Raw genomic sequence first — 18,569 nt, forward strand, 5'->3', positions numbered from 1 at the left:
CCCAGAATATTCATGATCTTGTTACATACTCTTCGTTGTAATCTCATTATCTAGCATTGCTTTAAGTAAACCTATATGCTGACAATTCCCACAATTATATCTCCTCTCCAGAATTCCAGCCTACTATATCTAACTTGCTATTTGAATCTCCTTTTGTTGTCTAAACATCGAACTCAACATGTCCAAAATTAAACTCCTACGCTTACCCCACAAACCTGTTCCTCCCATAACTTTTTCCATCTTGGTTAATGCCAATGTCATCTTCCACTTGCTCACACCTAAAGCCTTGGAGACATTTTGACTCTATTTTAAATTGCAATCTGTCCCTCCTCCAACTTCCTGATGCTTCTTATGTTGCTCTTTTATTTCTTTTCATAATACTTAACACTATCTAACATACTATATATTTGCAATCACTGTATTCATTGTTCAGTGTCTAATATCCACCTTCACTGCCACCCAGTAGTGAGCTCCATAAGGACAAGAATGTTGATTTATTTTGTTGCCTGATGTAGTCTAATCATGTATGCCCAGGACAGTATCTGGCATAAAGTTGCCACTCAATTAATATTTAAATGAGTATAGTATTGACATAAAAAGAAAGCAGAGGAGTGGAGGAGGTTGAAACTGTGAATGGGGTAATTAATAAAACAAGTTATCTAAAATACACATGGGTATGGGACCAGGCACACATATGTGGAATTATCTGTAGTGCTAGAACGGTACTTCTCAATTATATCACATCCTAAAGAAACCATTTAGCGTCTTCTCCCTACCTCTCCCACGCCCTGTGCTCTTTGGGGACCCTGCACAGCACAGATGTTTTAATCATTTCTTAACCTAGTACTCAGCGAGGTCCCTGGCACTAAGTGCTCAAAAAAGGTTGTTGGGTAAATTAACGAACGTTCCTGCGTTCTCAACTACGTTCGAGCTCGTAAACAGAATCGAGCTTTCACTCGCTTCCACAGCCTTCAACTCCGTAACTGCCCACTTCCAGCTTTATTATGTAATTGCACAGAGCCCTAAGGGAAGAGTTGCGAGGAGCAAACCCCAGGTCACGTGACGACAATGGGCGGGGCGTGACCGTTCATATCCCAGCATCCTTTACAACTACTTCCTTTCTTTCTCTTTCCGGTGCGTTCAAGATGTCGAAGCGAGGTGAGATTTTGACTCTGGTTTATCCTCCGCCATCTGCCGTGTGGTGGCTGCTGGCCTCCCTAGGGGCGGCGGCCATGGGCAGCTGGGACACTTTGCTCTCGTCCGAGCCGGAGCGGGTGAGGAGGAGTATCACGAGAGTAACTGAGTGGGTCCCCGAAAGTGGCGGTGGGGGGACCTGGGGAGTTGAGCTGGCAGGATCCGGACAGGATTCCAGACCGAACCCCACGAGATCGCTCCACTCTTAGCACCGCGGTTATGCGGTTGAAGCTGGACTGAGTGAGATCGCTTAGTGGGCGACTTGTGCGGCCCCCAGCTTTGCAGGAAGAACTCCTTGGTGCAAAAGTTGGAGTGAGGATTGAGTCGTACAGGCCCCTTAATCTCAACGTGAAAGTGGTTATAATGAGAAATTGGCTCTTGGCCCTGAGAACTGGTTGACACGTCGGGAAAGGAGTGAAGCCCGAGAGAGAACGAATCTGCCGTATACCGTTTCCGAAACATATGCGAATGAATTTAGAGCCTGAGAATGTTAAGGGAACTCCAACCATGACAGTACAGTGACTTCTCTTCTGGTTTCCTTCCTACCCACAGGACGCGGTGGGTCCTCAGGTGCGAAATTCCGGATTTCCCTGGGTCTTCCGGTAGGAGCCGTGATCAACTGTGCTGACAACACAGGTGGGACTTTGGAGTGCACCCCGCCGAGCTACCCCTTTTTAAAGCACTCATTGAGTCTTTTGCTAATGACTCACTGAGCCGTCAAGAAAGGGCAAAGTAAAAACACCGCTTTTGGGTGAAGCAGCAGCGTGTCGTGTTGTTTAGCTTCAATCGGTGGTGTGACAGGGTGTTCCACTTTTGGGGGTGGTGAGTGTAAGTTGAGGGAGAGGCTTTGGAGGTGTTAGGGAAGTGTTAACACCAGCGAAGCTGCTTCATAGGCACCCCTCCTCCCAGATCAATTCTGCTTGCTTTTTTTTTTTATAGGAGCCAAAAATCTATATATCATCTCTGTGAAGGGGATCAAGGGACGACTGAACAGACTTCCTGCTGCTGGTGTGGGTGACATGGTGATGGCCACAGTCAAAAAAGGCAAACCAGAACTCAGAAAGAAGGGTGAGTACAGTAGCGCTTAGTGGACAGTTGGAAGATTTCTGCCTTTGTTGAAAAATGGAACAATAATTTACCCTTCTCAGGGCCTTTAAAAGCTTGATTTCCTTTGATCTCTTCCGAGAGAAAAACAGAGAGCTTTTTGCTCGTTGCTTAATCGTGGGTTATTCCCCCAAAAGTTTTCCCACAAGACATGTGAATTCAAGGAGGGAGCCTCAGAGCACTTTTGACTTGTGATGTCTTGTTTGGCTTGAGCGCTTTTGATGCTTGGTGCACTTTTCAGCTCCTGAATTTTTCTTGTGTGCCTGTTTGGTCTGTCTCTGCCCTGGGAGGTCTTGCTTTTCCTGGGACAGCCTGGCTGTCTCTTACAAATGTGGCAGGTCTCAGCGGCATGTCACAGATACTTCTTAGAGGCCTGCATATGCTTCTCCCCACCCCTATTTTTAGCTTTTTGGTCAGAAATCTTACTTTGTTCACCTTTAATATCCTTTTGAGGGCTTGTTAGGCAAGGAGTAAGTAACATTGTGGCTAAGCATTGAATAATCAGTACGTAGATTGGGATGGTGTGCGACTGGACAGACTTTTCTTTCAGAACACTTGGTTTATCTGATCTGTGGCCTAGGGAGCTGTCAGGGAAGGGCCGAGCAGATGGCCATCGCTGTGGGTCTCAGTCAGTTGTGGGACCGAACAAAGTACACTGTGGTTCTAAAGATAGTTCTGAATTTCCAACTCTATTAATGTCTTCATTGATCCTTGTTTCTGCTAAATGACTGCTTCCCCTCACCTTAGATTTAACATGTGATGCACAAACGTGGAAAGGGCCAGGACTGGAGGTCTGGAATCCTGCATTTGTGTGGCCTTATTTATCTGCTAGCTTCATTTGTGAGAGTTTATGAGATTGATGCCTTACCACTTTGCTGGAAACCAGCGCGGCTAATAATTCCAGGTCCTGAGGGAGAAGGATGCAGAATGAAGAAAAGAAGCTTAAACAGAAATAGGATGAGATCAGGAGGCTTCTGCAAGCTGATGGCAGGAGCAGAGAGCTTCTCCATCCCAGTTCTGCTTTATTTTTAGGGCAGAGAGAGTCATTAGCAAATCAGTGATATCTCTGATCACATTTCCAAGGCAACCCAATATTTCTCCCAAGTGCAGAAAACCCCCACCATACATAACATCTTCACAAACCAAAGAACTGCCTCCAGTCTCTCCAAGGATCATGGAGGGTAGGATGAGTACAAACTATCCAGCACCACAGCTAACATGGAGGTGTGGAGAAAAACTTAGCCTTTAAGCAACTCAACCAAGCAAGTGAGGTGGGAGTTTGGGCAGACTGTCAGCTTACTGCCAGGTCCCCATACCTCTGTTCCCCCAAAATCTAAACTGCAAAGATCCTGTTGGCTTGTGGTCTCCAACACCACATGAACACGGCACCTGCTCATTTCTGAGAATTTTAATGGTTTATAAGGAGGGTCCCACAGGAGGTGCTCAATGATGTTAGTTATCTGTCACTCAGTGTCGTCTTTATAAGGTTTTTTTTTAAATTTTTATTTATTTTACATAGAGAGGAGGGGAGAGAACAAGAAGTATCAAGTCATAGTTGCTTCACTTTAGTTGTTCAATGATTGCTTATTGTATGTGCCTTAACCGGGCAAGCCCAGGATTTGAACCGGCGACCTCAGCATTCCAAGTCAATGCTTTATTCACTGCGCCACCACAGGTCAGGCCAGTGTGTGTTCTTGTTAAAAACTTGACCAAGGCTGTCTGTGTTCACAGATAGAACTTGGCTCAAGAATAGCCAGGCCTGACAAGGCAGTGGCACAGTGGCTAGAGGGTCAGACTGGGATGCGGAGGACCCAGGTTCGAGACCCCGGAGGTCACCAGCTTGAGCGCGGGCTCATCTGGTTTGAGCAAAGCTCACCAGCTTGGACCCAAGGTCACTAGCTCAAGCAAGGGGATACTTGGTCTGCTGTAGCCCCACGGTCAAGGCACATATGAGAAAGCGATCAGTGAACAACTAAGGTGTCTCAACGAAAAACTAATAATTGATGCTTCTCATCTCTCTCTGTTCCTGTCTGTCTGTCCCTATCTATACTCTTTCTGAGATAAACTCTCTCTCTGTCTCTGTAAAAAAAAAAAAAGAATAGCCAGGCTCCCTGTCCTTTTTTTTTTTTTTAACCCTGTGTTTCCAGTGTCTTGATCTCAAATGTGGTAATGGTAATTATTATCCATATTTTACAAAAGAAAAACTTAAACTCCAAAAGATTAACTTGTTCAAGGTCTCTAAACTAGTGTCAGTCAAGATGTAAATCAAGGTGTGACTGATTCTAGTGTCCTCTCTCAATTAAAAAATTTAACTTTAGAGACAGGAGAGAAACAACAATATGTTGTTTTGTTTTGTTTTATATATCAGTTGCTTTTAGAGAGGATGGGATAGAGAAGCATTCATTTGTTCTTTTGGGGGGGGGGGGCTCTAGCCAAGCCAGTGACCCCTTGCTCAAGCCAGCAACCTCAGGGTTTCAAATCTGGGACCTCAGTATCCCAGGTAGATGCTCTGTCCACTGGGCAACCACTAGTCAGGCCATTTGTTGTTCCATTTGTGTATTCATTGGTTGCTCCTGCAGCCATGGCTCGATTAGAGTGAGTTGGCCCTCGGTGCTGAGGATGGCTCCATGGCCTCTGCCTCAGCCTTAAGAAGAGCTGGGTTGCTGAGTAACGGAGCAATGCCCCTTAGCAGGTTTGCTGGGTGAATCCCAGTCAGGGCACATGTGGGAGTCTGTCTCTGCCTTCCCTCCTCCCACTGAATAAACAAACAAAAAAAGTTATTTAGGCCTGACCAGGCAGTTGCACAGTAGATAGAGTATCAGCCTGGGATGCGGAGGACCCAGGTTTAAAACCCCAAGGTCACCAGCTTGAGCGTGGGATCATAGACATGTGGTCACTGGCTTGAAGCCCAAAGTCTCTGGCTTGAACAAAGGGTCACTGGCTCAGCTGTAGCCCCCTTGGATGAGAAAGCAATCTGAACAGCTAAGGTGCTGCAATGAAGAACTGATGCTTCTCATTCCTCTCTCTCCTGTCTTTCTCTTAAAAAAAAAAGTAATTACACAAGAAAGACAAATTGAGTTTTTAATTACCAATGCTTAGACCTTCCAAGAGATGGTTGTTGCTTGTTGTTTGGTTGTATGTCCTTCTTTCCTGACTTGATACAAATATACTAGCTTGTAAACTTTCCTATGTAAATGGGACACTTACCTTCCCATAACCCATTCTTCTTGCTTTACAGATGATTGTCCTATATTTTAAAAGTTGCAGATACACATGATCATTTAAAATAATTCTTTCTGTGCATGTGCCATGTAATAGGGTTAATTCCAAATTTTTGCTTTATTTATTTTTTTTTGTATTTTTCTGAAGCTGGAAACGGGGAGAGACAGACAGACTCCCGTATGCGCCCGACCGGGATCCACCCGGCACACCCAACAGGGGCTACCTCTGCCCACCAGGGGGCGATGCTCTGCCCCTCCAGGGCGTCTCTCTGCCGTGAACAGAGCCACTCTAGCGCCTGGGGCAGAGGCCAAGGAGCCATCCCCAGCGCCCGGGCCATCCTTGCTCCAATGGAACCTTGGCTGCGGGAGGGGAAGAGAGAGACAGAGAGGAAGGAGAGGGGGAGGGGTGGAGAAGCAGATGGGCGCTTCTCCTATGTGCCCTGGCCGGGAATCGAACCCGGGTCCCCCGCACGCCAGTTCGACGCTCTACCGCTGAGCCAACCGGCCAGGGCCCAAATTTTTGCTTTATTAAAACAGCATATGTGCCTTGCAGATAGAAAGGCATTTGAGCCTGACTGGTGGTGGGGCAGTCAGGCTCAATTTAATCATTCATTGAGTGTCATATGTGATCAGAGATCAAACCAGCAAGCTCTCAACTTCAGGATGATGTTCTAACAACTGAGCTGTCTGGTCAGGGCTGTGAGATAATCTTATCGTGCTGTTTAATCAAAGTTGTAGTGATATAATGTTAAACAGTAATTAAATATATAGAAATATAAAAATATGGAAAGTATATAAAAGTAATTAAGATAATACTTAAATTAAGGAAATTAAATAAAGTTATGCCATCTGGATAGGAATTAATATAGTGTGTGCAGATGTGATAAACAGACTGACTTTCAAGCAGGGCCCCTTTAGTGTGTGTGTGAAGTTATACATAGATAAGAATGGCTTGATGTCATAGCTCTGCAAGTTAACATAAACAAGAAGCTTCTCTAGGAACATCTTAAAAGTGGTTGATGTGACATTTCAGGAGATTTACATTTAAAAGGCTCCCTTTATGTAACTCTCCAAAAGGTGGTTTGAGGTGATAATTCTGTAGATTGACACCTGTTACAAGGTGTTGGCCAGAAAAGATACTAAAGCTGAGGTGCCCCCTGCTGAGGTAGTCCCCCAGACTCCAGTGTTGACTTGGAGGAGGTCCATGCCACTCTGAGCTCTGACCAAAGCCTAGAGGAGCACACCTGCGGGGCCCCCTTAAGCTGTACCCAGGCATGCCAAAAGGATTTGTGACTGATAAACTGCCTGTGTGATTCTTGCAACTAACTTGTGTGTAGGTCTCGTGTTTTTCCTCCCGTGGCAGTTAGTGTCAGCACTGATAAGTAGAATCCTCAGAGCCGCCTCAAGAGTAGTCTCGAAGAGGCTGCCAGGCCTGCTGATAAGGGAGCAGCAGTGTCCCACTGCATGGGGAAGTCAAATCAGGGACGCCTGGTTGATGTGGAGCTTGGGCTCTCCTGGGACAGTCAGTTACCCTGGTTTCAAGGAAGCATGTTTGGTACCTGAGAGGTATGACATTGCATTTATTGAATTTGGAAATGACAGGTGCTGATCTTTCAGGGATGCTTTGCAAGGATTTAAGATCACACTGTCCCATGCCATGAACATCACCCATGCTGAGAAATAACATTTGAGATGGTTGTCTTTAAAGGACTTGGTGTAATATTTATAGTGTGTTTTTTTAAAGATGTTTATTGATTTTAGATAGAGTAGAGAGAGAGAGAAAGGTGGTGGGGGAGGACTAGGAAGCATCTACTTGTAGTAGTTGCTTCTCGTATGTGTTTTGACCAGGCAAGCCTGGGGTTTCCAACCGACGACCTCAGTGTTCCAGGTCAACGCCTTACCCACTGCACCACCACAGGTCAGGCTTTCTATAGTGTATTAATACTATTTAATCAGGCCATTTTCATAGTTGGTGTTGGGTTAGTTAAAGTGAAAATTTTGTGCAGGTTTTAAAAAATTAACTAGTCCTTCTTTAGCCTTAGTGAATTATGAAGACATTACCCTAGCTGGATAGCTCGGTTGATTAGAGCATTGTCCCAAAGCACCAACATTGCTGATTCGATCCCAAGTTGAGGCATATACAGAAACAGATCATGATTCTGTCTCTTTCACTCTCTTGCTCTTTCCTTTCTCTGTAAAATCAATAAGATTTTTAAAAATTATGAAGGCCTCAGTGCTGTACAATAAACTTTTAATTGTATTCTGTTTTAAAAAGGCATCTGTGGTAAGACAGTATGATCAAGATCCTGGCCATACACATGGGGGGGGGTGTACATATGTACACCAACAGTTGCAGGTTTTCTTTGGGTAAGTTCATTGGAGTGTAAATGAGTTTATATTTATAAAACCTAAAGTATAGCCTGACCAGGCAGTGACGCAGTGGATAGAGTGTCGGATTGGGGTGCAGAAGGACCCAGGTTCGAGACCCCGAGGTCGCCAGCTTGAGCTTGGGCTCATCTGGCTTGAGCAAAAAGCTCACCAGCTTGGACCCAAGGTCTCTGGCTCCAGCAAGGAGTTACTCGGTCTGCTGAAGGCCCACGGTCAATGCACATATGAGAAAGCAATCAATGAATAACTAAGGTATCGCAAGGAAAAACTGATGATTGATGCTTCTCATCTCTCTCCATTCCTATCTGTCTGTTCCTATCTATCCCTCTCTCTGTCCCTGTAAAAAAAAAATAATAAAATAAAATGAAAAAATAAAACCTAAGGTATAGAACAAATTCTTGGAAGCAGTAATTTGTAGATCAAGGTATGTACTTTTTTGGAGGTTTAATATCTACTGATAAATCGAGAGTTTGGCCCCTCCACTTATTCAGTCTGGAGTAGGATAGTGTTATTCTCTGTTCTGAGATATTAGGATCCTTTTTTTTTAACAGGGACAGAGAGAGTCAGACAGGGACAGACAGACAGGAACGAAGAGAGATGAGAAGCATCAATCATCAGTTTTTTGTTGCAAGACCTTAGTTGTTCATTGATTGCTTTCTCATATGTTCCTTGACCGCGGGCCTTCAGCAGACCAGGTAACCCCTTGCTTGAGCCAGCGACCTTGGGCTCAAGCTGGTGAGGTTTTTTTTGTTTGTTTGTTTTGTTTTTCATTTTTCCGAAACGGAGAAGTAGTCAGACAGACTCCCGCAAGCGCCCGACCGGGATCCACCTGGCATGCCCACCAGGGGGCAATGCTCTGCCCTCTGGGGCGTTGCTCTGTTGTGTCCAGAGCCATTCCAGCGCCTGAGGCAGAGGCCACAGAGCTATTCCCAGCGCTCGGGCCGTCTTTGCTCCAATGGAGCCTCGCTGCAGGAGGGGAAGAGAGACAGAGAGGAAGGAGAGGGGAAGGGGTGGAGAAGCAAATTGGCGCCTCTCCTGTGTGCCTTGGCCGGGAATCGAACCCGGGACTCCTGCATGCCGGGCCGACACTCTACCGCTGAGCCAACCGGCCAGGGCCAAGCTGGTGAACTTTTGCTCAAACCAGATGAGCCTGCGCTCAAGCTGGTGACCGTGGGGTCTCGAACCTGGGTCCGACGCTCTATCCACTGCACCACCGCCTGGTCAGGCAATATTAGGATCTTGACATTACCCACCTATTGAGTGAAATGGGGAAAAGGATAGGAAATGTTTGGCAAGTTTTCTTTTTTTAAAAAAAAAATTGAGGATTTTTAAAATTTTTTATTTATTCATTTTAGAGGAGAGAGAGAGAGACAGACAGAGAGAGAGAAGGGGGGAGGAGCAGGAAGCATCAACTCCCATATGTGCCTTGACCAGGCAAGCCCAGGGTTTTGAACTGGCGACCTCAGCATTCCAGGTCAACGCTTGATCCACTGCGCCACCACAGGTCAGGCTGTTTAACAAGTTTTCTAAATACATCTGACCAAATGGGAAATGTTGGGGAGCTAGATGACATGTAAACTGCTTTCTTGTGGAGTCACTGGAACCTGACGGAGTAATGACTCTGCCCTTTTCCCTTTTCAGTACATCCAGCAGTGGTAATTCGACAACGAAAGTCATACCGGAGAAAAGATGGAGTGTTTCTTTATTTTGAAGATAATGCAGGGGTCATAGTAAACAATAAAGGCGAGATGAAAGGTATGAAAGTCTCTACATTGTTCCTTAGATCTTTGAGATGGGTTGGTTTAATTCTTGGGTCTAGGAGTACAAGTAAAGGAGGACCCTCTGATCTTACCAACAGCTCATTCTTTTATGCAGGTTCTGCCATCACAGGACCAGTTGCAAAGGAGTGTGCAGATTTGTGGCCCAGGATTGCATCGAATGCTGGCAGCATTGCATGATTCGTCAGTATATTTGTAAAGAAAAAGCCCATTAAAAATTATTTCGGCTGGTTTAATTCTTTGGTCTAGAAGTAGAAGTAAAGGAGGACCCTGTGATCTTACCAACAATTCATTCTTTTATGCAGGTTCTACCATCACAGGACCGGTTGCAAAGGAGTGTGCAGATTTGTGGCCCAGGCTTGCATCGAATGCTGGCAGCATTGCATGTTCGTCAGTGTATTTATAAAGAAAAAGCCCATTAAAAATTATTTCCTTGGAATGCTTGTCTTCCTATTCATTTCTACATGTCACTCTTTTTGACACCACTCAACCCTTTCCTCCTCTGTAAAACGGAAACTGCAAATTTTCTGTGGGTATATATAAACAAAGATAAAGAGTCCTTGTACTTTGGTAAGTATACAGAACATTTGGAACTTCTCAATTTCTGCTATAAAAACTATACTTCTCACAAAAATTAGGGGATTATTTTATAGCTTCATATTTATTTTAAAATATCCCTTACTTTTTGTGAGCAGTATAGATACTTGGCCCTGGTCAGATAGCTCAGTTCATGTCAAAGCACAGAGGTTGCTGGTTCAATCCCAGTCAGAGCACATATAAGAACAGATCGATGTTCCTGTCTCTCTCTCCCTTCTCTTGCTAAAATCTGTCAATAAAAATAATATAACTGTGTCTGACCAGGTAGTGACACAGTGGATAGCGTGTTGAACTGGGATGTGGAGGACCCAGGTTGGAGACCCTGAGGTCGCCAGCTTGAGCATGGGGTCATCTGGTTTGAGCAAGGCTCACCAGCTTGATCCAAGGTTGCTGGCTCGAGCAAGGGTTCACTCAGTCTGCTATAGCCCCCTGGTCAAGGCACATGTGAGAAATCAATGAACAACTAAGGAGCCTCAACAAAGAATTGATGTTTCTCATCTCTCCCTTTCTGTCCCTCTTTCTGACTTTCTGCCACCAAAAAAAAAAAAGTATGTATGTGTAACTGCCTGACCAGATAGTGATACGGTAGATAGAATGTCGGCCTAAGATGGAGTGTGCCTAGGGTAATGCAGAGGACCCAAGTTTGAAACCCCAAGGTTTCAAAACCCCAAGGCTTGAGCATGGGATTGTAAAAGACATGACCCCATGGTCTCTGGCTTGGAGCTCCAGGATTGCTTGGCTCAACTGGAGCCCTTGGTCAAGACACAGGAGAAAGCAATAACTAAGGTGCTAAAATGAAGAATTGATGCTTTTCTCCTTGCCTCTGTCTCACTACAAATAAAAGATTTGGGGGTTTAGAGTTCTTAAATGGCCGGTACTGCTTGATGACAGGTTACTCCAGGCAAGTGGCATGCGGTTAGAAAAATATTCAAGGTAAGGTAGAGTGTGCTCAGATTCTACACATGCTCAGAGTCCAAGGAGTGATCTAAAAACCAGGTACACTGTGTATATACTTGCATTTTCAGGTTGTTTTGAGGGGGGGGAATTTGCACATGAGTATATTTTTTAAACGTGACAAATAGTAAATACCATGTCAATTTGCTCTTGTGAAAGATGATTTAGTAGTGCCTGCATGTTTTTTTTGGGTTTTTTTTGTACTTTTCTGAAGTTGGAAACGGGGAGGCAGACAGACTCCTGCATGCGCCCAACCGGGATCCACCCGGTATACCCACCAGGGGGCAATGCTCTTTCAACCAGAACCATTCTAGTGCCTGAGGCAGAGGCCACAGAGCCATCCTCAGCGCCCGGGCCAACTTTGCTCCAATGGAGCCTTGGCTGCAGGTGGGGAAGAGAGACAGGAAGGAGAAGGGGAGGGTGGAGAAGCAGATGGGCGCCTCTCCTGTTTGCCCTGGCCGGGAGTCGAACCCAGGTCCCCCGCACGCCAGGCTGACGCTCTACCACGGAGCCAACCAGCCAGGGCCAGCCTTAGTTTTAGGAAGATTAAATCTGGAAGTTTCTAAAACAGACTTGGTTTCTTGGCTACTGCATCCTCCAGTTTGGTGAATTTCAAATCTATTGTGACAAGAAGCCCCCAGGCCTTCCATTGAAAATGCTTTTATTCAGTTGTGTGATATATTCACCTTTCTGCATCAAATCTGAGATGGGAAGTCTGGGCCTGTCATTTTTTCCACTTGTCCTCTTGTGTCCATGTGTTTTCCAGGTCCTTTTTTTTTATTTTTCTTTATTTTTATTTTTTTCATTTTTAGAGAGCAGAGAGACAAAGAGGGATAGAGAGGAGAGAGATAGAGAGAAAGAAGGGGGGGAGGAGCTGGAAGCATCAACTCCCATATGTGCCTTGACCAGGTAAGCCCAGGGTTTCGAACTGGCGACCTCAGCATTTCCAGGTCGACGCTTGATCCACTGCGCCACCACAGGTCAGGCCTCCAGGTCCTTTTGAATGTTTAATAGAATGGACTCAAACTACAGGTTTGCATAATTTCAGATTTGACTTAGAGGTGCTCTCCTGTCATTGTGAAGAGATTAAATATGTTGAGTATTAAGTTGCCAGGATTAGTAATTTTTGTGTATAGGTATAATGCAACTGTTTTCTAATGCTTGTGTCTTTATGTAAAAATAGTAAAAGAATCCCTCCTTGAGCTTGTAAAATTAGGATAATAGTGGATAATAGCACCTCCGAGCTATTGTGAGCAGTCTGTATAAGGTGGTTTGATATATGAGTTTAATCAAGGGGAAAATTTGGGAAGTAAGACGTATAAAGAAGGGAATAATCTGACCGGGTGGTGGTACAGTGGATAGAGCGTCGGACTGGGATGCGGAGGACCCAGGTTCGAGACCCCGAGGTCGCCAGCTTGAGCGAGGGCTCATCTGGTTTGAGCAAAGCTCACCAGCTTGGGCCCAAGGTTGCTGGCTCAAGCAAGGGGTTACTCGGTCTGCTGAAGGCCCACGGTCAAGGCACGTATGAGAAAGCAATCAATGAGCAGTTAAGGTGTTGCAACGCGCAAAGAAAAACTAATGATTGATCCTTCTCATCTCTCCATTCCTGTCTGTCCCTGTCTATCCCTCTCTCAGTCTCTCTCTCTGTCCCTGTAAAGAAAAAAATTAAAAAAGGGAATAAAAATCACCTATAGGCCCTAGCCAGGTAGCTATATGTTGGTAAGAACATCATCCCAAAACACCAAGGTTGCATGTTCAGTCCCTAGTCAGGACATATACAAGAATCAATGAGCCTGACCAGGCGGTGGCGCAGTGGATAGAGCGTCAGACTGGGATGCGGAGGACCCAGGTTCGAGACCCTGAGGTCACCAGTTTGAGTGCGGGTTCATCTGGCTTGAGCAAAAGCTCCCCAGCTTGGACCCAAGGTCGCTGGCTTGAGCAAGGGGTTACTCGGTCTGCTGAAGGCCCGTGGTCAAGGCACATATGAGAAAGCAATCAATTAACTAAGGTGTCAAAAAAAAAAAAAAAAAAAAAAAAAAACAAAACCGAATGAATGCATAAATACATGGAACAACAAATAGATTTTTCTTTCCTCCCTCTCTAAAATCAATAAATTAAATGTTTAAATCACCTGTAGTCATAACTAAAGAAAGTTGTTCACGTTTTGCTGAATCCTATCATATATATACATATAGTTAGCCAGAGGAAAAACATGTTAGTAATCTAGTTTTTTTATTTGGTGGGGAAGGTGGTTAACAGAAAGAGGAATACTAGTTGATGAAAAGAATGGATGGGAGCCCTGGCTGGTTGGCTCAGTGGTAGAGCGTCGGCCTGGCGTGCAGGAGTCCCAGGTTCGATTCCCGGGCCAGGGCACACAGGAGAAGCGCCCATCTGCTTCTCCACCCCTCCCCCTCTCCTTCCTCTCTGTCTCTCTCTTCCCCTCCCGTAGCCAAGGCTCTACTGGATCAAAGTTTGCCCGGGCGCTGAGGATGGCTCTGTGGCCTCTGCCTCAGGCGCTAGAATGGCTCTGGTCACAACAGAGCAACGCCCCAGATGGGCAGAGCATCGTCCCCTGGTGGGCATGCTGGGTGGATCCCGGTTGGTAGCATGCAGGAGTCTGTCTGACTGCCTCCCCGTTTCCAGCTTCAGAAAAATACAAAAACAAAACAAAACAAAAAAAAAACAACAAAAAAAACGGATGGGGAGGGGGAAATTGCTTTGTGTGGACTTAACTGGAAAACAGGAGACCTTAATTCTGGGTCTGCCATTAAATGGGTTTAGGGAATACTCTAAAGTTTCTGATCTTCCAACTTCCAGTTTTGTGAAATGAAGAGTTGGAAGTAGATGCTATCTGAACGCTTTCAGATCCATTCTGGGTACAAAATTTTCAACTGGACTGAATTGGTAAAATGTATATGATAAAGTGGAAACAGAGAACCGTCCTGGAAAACAGGAGACACCCGACTGCACTCACAAGGCCCACCCACGTTCAGTAATCCTCTTTTCTCCCCTTCAGTCTCATTCCTCTTGCATGGTCTCCTGGTCATCCCTCTCCTCTGGCCCACGCAAGCAACTTCCCCTACAGCCCTAAGAGCCTACCCTTTGGATGCGGGACAATAGGGTTTGTGTCGCTGGTCAGGGACCTGACGTCACGTAACAATGCGCAAGGCAGCCCCCGCCTAGGGCCCATCCGGCCCACCACTCCCACCACGGAGGGACTTGGAGGCTGCGGTAGTTGGGATGACGCGCTTCAGCCAGTGTCCTCTGCGGTTGGAGAAGAACTTTATTTTGGATGGGGTAGCCGTGAGCACTATGGCCCGCACCTATGAGCACTTGAGGCCCAAGCTCTGGTCGGCGATTCCGCCTTACAATGCACAGCAGGACTGCCACACCCGCCGGTATTTCAGGAGCCCTGTAGTCCCGCCCATTTTGCGGAAAACTGATCAGGTATGGAAGCGCCCCAAAGCACCCCACCGTCTGCTGCAGAGGTTGGCCCTGGTAGGGGCCGACTTCCCAAATCCTGGTGTCTGACTCGAGCGCTCGTAGGGAGGATTCCCCAATCTCACACTCACACCCCCTTCAGTTTCCTGTTTTCTTTCCTTCCTTCCTTCCTTCCTTCCTTCCTTCCTTCCTTCCTTCCTTCCTTCCTTCCTTCCTTCCTTCCTTCTTCCCTCCCTCCCTCCCTTCCTTCCTTCCTTCCTTCCTTCCCTCCTTTCTTTCTCTTCTTCTTTCTTTCTTTCTCTTTCTTTCTTTCTTTCTTTCTTTCTTTCTTTCTCTCTCTCTCTCTTTCTTTCCTTTCTTTCTTTTTTCTTTCTTTCTTAATTTCTTTCTCTCTCTCTCTCTCTCTCTTTCTTTTGATTTTATTTATTGATTTTAGAGAGAGGAGAGAGAGACAAAGGGAGAAACTCGTAGTTGCTTCTCCTCTGGGCCTTGACCTGGCAAGCCTGAGGTCTCGGATGCCTTAGGACTGTGCCACCACAAGTCAGGCCCCTTCGGTTTTCTTAATGAACCGCCGGAACTGGCAGAGATGGGTGCCAGGTGTTGAGCGTGAGCTTACTGGGCTCACGGAGTCACCTTCCACCCATGAATTTGAGAATAATCTCATTTTGGGTTTCTGCAACTCTAAGAAACGGGGCTCAAAGTCACCTCTGGCAAGCCGGTTTCATTGTTTTTTTGACGTCACGGACCCGCCCTTTGGAGTGACCTCACGCTGCAAATTCTCTGAAAGCATGAAGATCCATGTGACCTCAGTGAACAAGACAAAGAACTATTTAGACCCACGAAGCACCGCACCTTCTTTCCGGTGACATCATAGTGGCAGTGGGGTTCACTTGCTAGGACCGGAGAGCCCAAACCTCCCAAACCTCGTGGGTTTCCCTTTTCCCCAGGCCTCTCCTGGGGGCTGTTACCCCTCCCCAGCAGACTACTTCCCCAAGATCAAAGATTCTAAGGCTATTTGCTAATGGTTCCAATTTTTTTCACCACTTTTGCCTCTAATTTTGTGCTTATAGATATCACAGTGGTATGAGTACGACTAATGGGGATTATTCTGTGAACAGATGTAGGTTGTTTTGTGTGTGATCCTGGGTGTTTGTGTGTTCATGTGCATGTTCAGTGTCATGTGTGTTCAGTATGTGTATATATAGACACATCCGTGTGCCATGTTTGAGTGTATACTTGCTGTTTACTTATGTAAGCTTTATGGCAGAAGGAGCTAAAGTCTGGGGGGTAAAAAGAGAAAAATGACTATTTAAAAGCTAGAAAAGAATATGGTGTACATACTTTTGAAACTTCCTATGTTCCATTTTGTAATTGTCACAACCACCATTTGTGGTAGGTATAATTTTCATTTAGATGAAGATAATGTCTATCTGTGAACTATCTCACAGGCCCTGTACTTGAACTATCTCACTTAAATCTTACAGCAACCTTCCTTTACTGATGAGATTGAGGTCCAGAAAAGCTGTGTCATTGGCATAGGTCTTGTTAGTTGCAAGGCTGGAATTGGAACCTGTCTGACAGCAGACACTGAGCCTTTAAAGTGCTAAGCTATGCAGCGTCTCCCCAAGATGAAATATAGGTCATAAATATATTTAATCTGTTTGGCCCTGTTACCGCAGTCTGTGACCTCTGCCCCCTCCACTCAACAAGCCTCAGGAGAGTTTGCACAGAGCATCTCAGCATGGTGGCTGACAGTCTACTCTGTTCTTCTTCACTCCCAGGATCGTGGCGGTACAGGAAGGGACGGCTGGATAGTGGATTATTACCACATCTTCGGGCAAGGACAGAAATACCTCAACAGGAGAAACTGGGCAGGGGCAGGCAAGTGCCACCTTGCTCTCAGCCTCCCCATGGGCCCATCTAGGAAGAATGGCGAGCGTCTCATAGTTCAGAGAGAGAAACTGGGCTGCAGTGAGGCCTGGTTGGGGGGAAAGAGGGCCAGGGATTCATTCTCCAGCTTTTCTTCTTATACATGCGCAAGTGGTGTCGCAGTGCTCCCTATATTTAGTTATTGAGCACTTGCTGTATGTCAGATGGTTTTTATCCTCACACTACCCCCATGTTACAACCTGGGAAACTGACACTAGGGAGTTAAAGTGATTTGCTGAGAAAGGCTGAGCTGGGATTAGAATTCCACTTTTTCTAACTCCAAAGGCTGTATTGCTCTCATTGCTTCTGAGCAGGCTGTGTCCTGCTCATTCGCCAGGCACAGTTAAGCAGCAACAGGAAAGGGAAAGTTGAGAAATGTGTTTCTGACAGAGTAAACCCTCTTCCCACCCCAACTCCATCAACCTTTGGTGGCACTCTAGTCACATGACCCATTATGCCATTTGGCCAAACTGAACTCAGCCATTTTCTCTAGATGGGTCAGAGGCAAGGGTATAATGTTTTCAGTTTTCCCAGGAGCAAGGCAAGATCCACCAAGCCCGAAAGTTTCTGACCCTCCTGTACCATTCACACTCCTCCTGCATGCTATTCCTGGTGTGAGGGTGGGTTTCTAGGAAGCCACCTGTCTCCTTGACCTCACCAAGCCTTGGCTTTTCAGTCAAGAAGCTCAAGACATTTGAAGATTGAGGGTTCAGCTAGACACGGGGAGCACAGTGACTGTAGCAGGGTTGGCATCCTAACACCAGCCCTGTGGGAGTGGAGAAAGCAGGAGGGGGTTGAATGCAGGCTCAGGCCTCTCTCTCCACCCCCAAGGGCATTCCGTCCAGCAGGTGACTGGGCACGACTACTACAATGCCAACGCCGATGCGAGAATGAATAGGGGGTTCAACGGTCAGTTTGGCTACCGCAGGAACACCCCTGCCCTCCGCTATCGCCCGTCTGTGTTTGGAGAGGTCACCCACTTCCCTCTCTTCTAACAGCAGCTCTTCCCTTCACACTCCTCCACCTGAATTTCTACGACAGGTGTTTAGATGAACTCTCAATGTAATTCTATATAAAAATTGTTATTTGTGCCTCTGAGTGTGCTGTTTCTTCCCTGAGGTAGGGGAAGCAGGCAAGCTAGTTTCTCCATCTTCGGCTTCTCTCCCCAACGGAGAGGAGGTAAGAGGAGAAAATCCATTTCAGGCCTGTTCCCTTCCACTCCATGCCAACGAGTGCCATCCTTGAGAGGCCTCGCTTCTCCCTTGCCAGTGCGATAAGGAGGAACTGCCTTACCTGGTCCTCAACAAAGCTCTTCCCCAGGCGTCAGGACCAGATCAGAAGCTGGCTACTGTTTCCATCAAGAATGGAGCAAGCAGTGCAGCCACAGGGATTGGCCACTGGCTGCCCTAAAAAGGATTTCCTGAGAGACATCTCATCCAAAAAAACGGATATTTTCCTTCTCCTTTCGACTTTCAATTCATAAAGAGGCAGGGCATGAACAGGGTGATACTGAAGGATTCAGACACAGTAATACTGTGCTTGGGGACACTTTCTCTCCAAATGCTGTCAGTTTTAGTTTCAGCTAGTTTCCAGGCCGTTTCTTCTTGTTGTTGTTTTTCTTTCTCCAAGGGCCCCAACCCAGTTTATTGGTGGCCAGTAGAGAAGCCAGAGCAGATGATGGATACAAAAGAAGGTGGGGCTTTGGAACACAGAGCCTGCCAGTACTCTAGTGTGGGTGGAACCTGATTACATTGAGTCACCACAAGTGGACAAGGCGGACAAACATAATAGGTTCAGGGGGTATAGCTCAGGGGTAGAGCATTTGACTGCAGTTCAAGAGGTCCCTGGTTCAAATCCGGGTGCCCCCTTCCCATTATTTTTCACTCCTATTATAAGTACTATAAATACCTCTTAACTCCCAGCCACACAGTTACTGGGGAAAACAAGGAACTCTCAACTCATC

General features: G+C 46.2%; 2 protein-coding genes and 2 non-coding genes across 6 annotated transcripts; all 4 read left to right on the forward strand.

The window, feature by feature from the left end:
- Positions 1–1,087: 1,087 nt before the first annotated feature.
- Positions 1,088–10,124, forward strand: RPL23 (ribosomal protein L23). Of its 3 annotated transcripts, none has more exons than XM_066263769.1 (6): positions 1,088–1,158; positions 1,747–1,830; positions 2,134–2,262; positions 9,549–9,662; positions 9,783–9,880; positions 9,991–10,124. In XM_066263769.1, the coding sequence occupies exons 1-5, from the start codon at positions 1,146–1,148 to the stop codon at positions 9,863–9,865; spliced, it is 423 nt and encodes a 140-aa protein (XP_066119866.1). In that variant the 5' UTR covers positions 1,088–1,145; the 3' UTR covers positions 9,866–9,880; positions 9,991–10,124. The 3 variants fall into 3 exon arrangements, with proteins under 3 accessions (XP_066119866.1, XP_066119865.1, XP_066119868.1); XM_066263768.1 differs by having other exon boundaries at positions 9,783–9,868; XM_066263771.1 differs by lacking the exon at positions 9,991–10,124 and having other exon boundaries at positions 1,131–1,158; positions 9,783–9,910.
- Positions 1,862–1,997, forward strand: LOC136327518 (small nucleolar RNA SNORA21). Its single transcript, XR_010729718.1, has one exon. It is a non-coding gene; the product is annotated as a small nucleolar RNA SNORA21 (small nucleolar RNA).
- A 4,352-nt stretch (positions 10,125–14,476) lies between the features above and the next one.
- On the forward strand, positions 14,477–17,606 carry SPMAP1 (sperm microtubule associated protein 1). The gene is made up of 3 exons (XM_066255479.1): positions 14,477–14,683; positions 16,459–16,558; positions 17,438–17,606. The coding sequence occupies exons 1-3, from the start codon at positions 14,477–14,479 to the stop codon at positions 17,599–17,601; spliced, it is 471 nt and encodes a 156-aa protein (XP_066111576.1). The 3' UTR covers positions 17,602–17,606.
- Positions 17,607–18,402: 796 nt separating this feature from the next.
- TRNAC-GCA (transfer RNA cysteine (anticodon GCA)) lies at positions 18,403–18,474 on the forward strand. The gene has a single exon. It is a non-coding gene; the product is annotated as a tRNA-Cys (tRNA).
- The last annotated feature ends 95 nt before the right edge of the window (positions 18,475–18,569 follow it).

This window comes from Saccopteryx bilineata, chromosome 2 (assembly GCF_036850765.1).
Source record: "Saccopteryx bilineata isolate mSacBil1 chromosome 2, mSacBil1_pri_phased_curated, whole genome shotgun sequence".
Classification (NCBI taxonomy): Eukaryota; Metazoa; Chordata; class Mammalia; order Chiroptera; family Emballonuridae; genus Saccopteryx; species Saccopteryx bilineata.

Coding starts and splice junctions, on each gene's coding strand:
- RPL23 (XM_066263769.1), top strand. Junction 1,831..2,133: donor CAACTGTGCTGACAACACAG/GTGGGACTTTGG, acceptor TTTTTTTTATAG/GAGCCAAAAATCTATATATC. Junction 2,263..9,548: donor ACCAGAACTCAGAAAGAAGG/GTGAGTACAGTA, acceptor TTCCCTTTTCAG/TACATCCAGCAGTGGTAATT.
- SPMAP1 (XM_066255479.1), top strand. CDS start 14,477: ATGACGCGCTTCAGCCAGTGTCCTCTGCGGTTGGAGAAGAACTTTATT. Junction 14,684..16,458: donor TTTTGCGGAAAACTGATCAG/GTATGGAAGCGC, acceptor CTTCACTCCCAG/GATCGTGGCGGTACAGGAAG. Junction 16,559..17,437: donor GAGAAACTGGGCAGGGGCAG/GCAAGTGCCACC, acceptor TCCACCCCCAAG/GGCATTCCGTCCAGCAGGTG.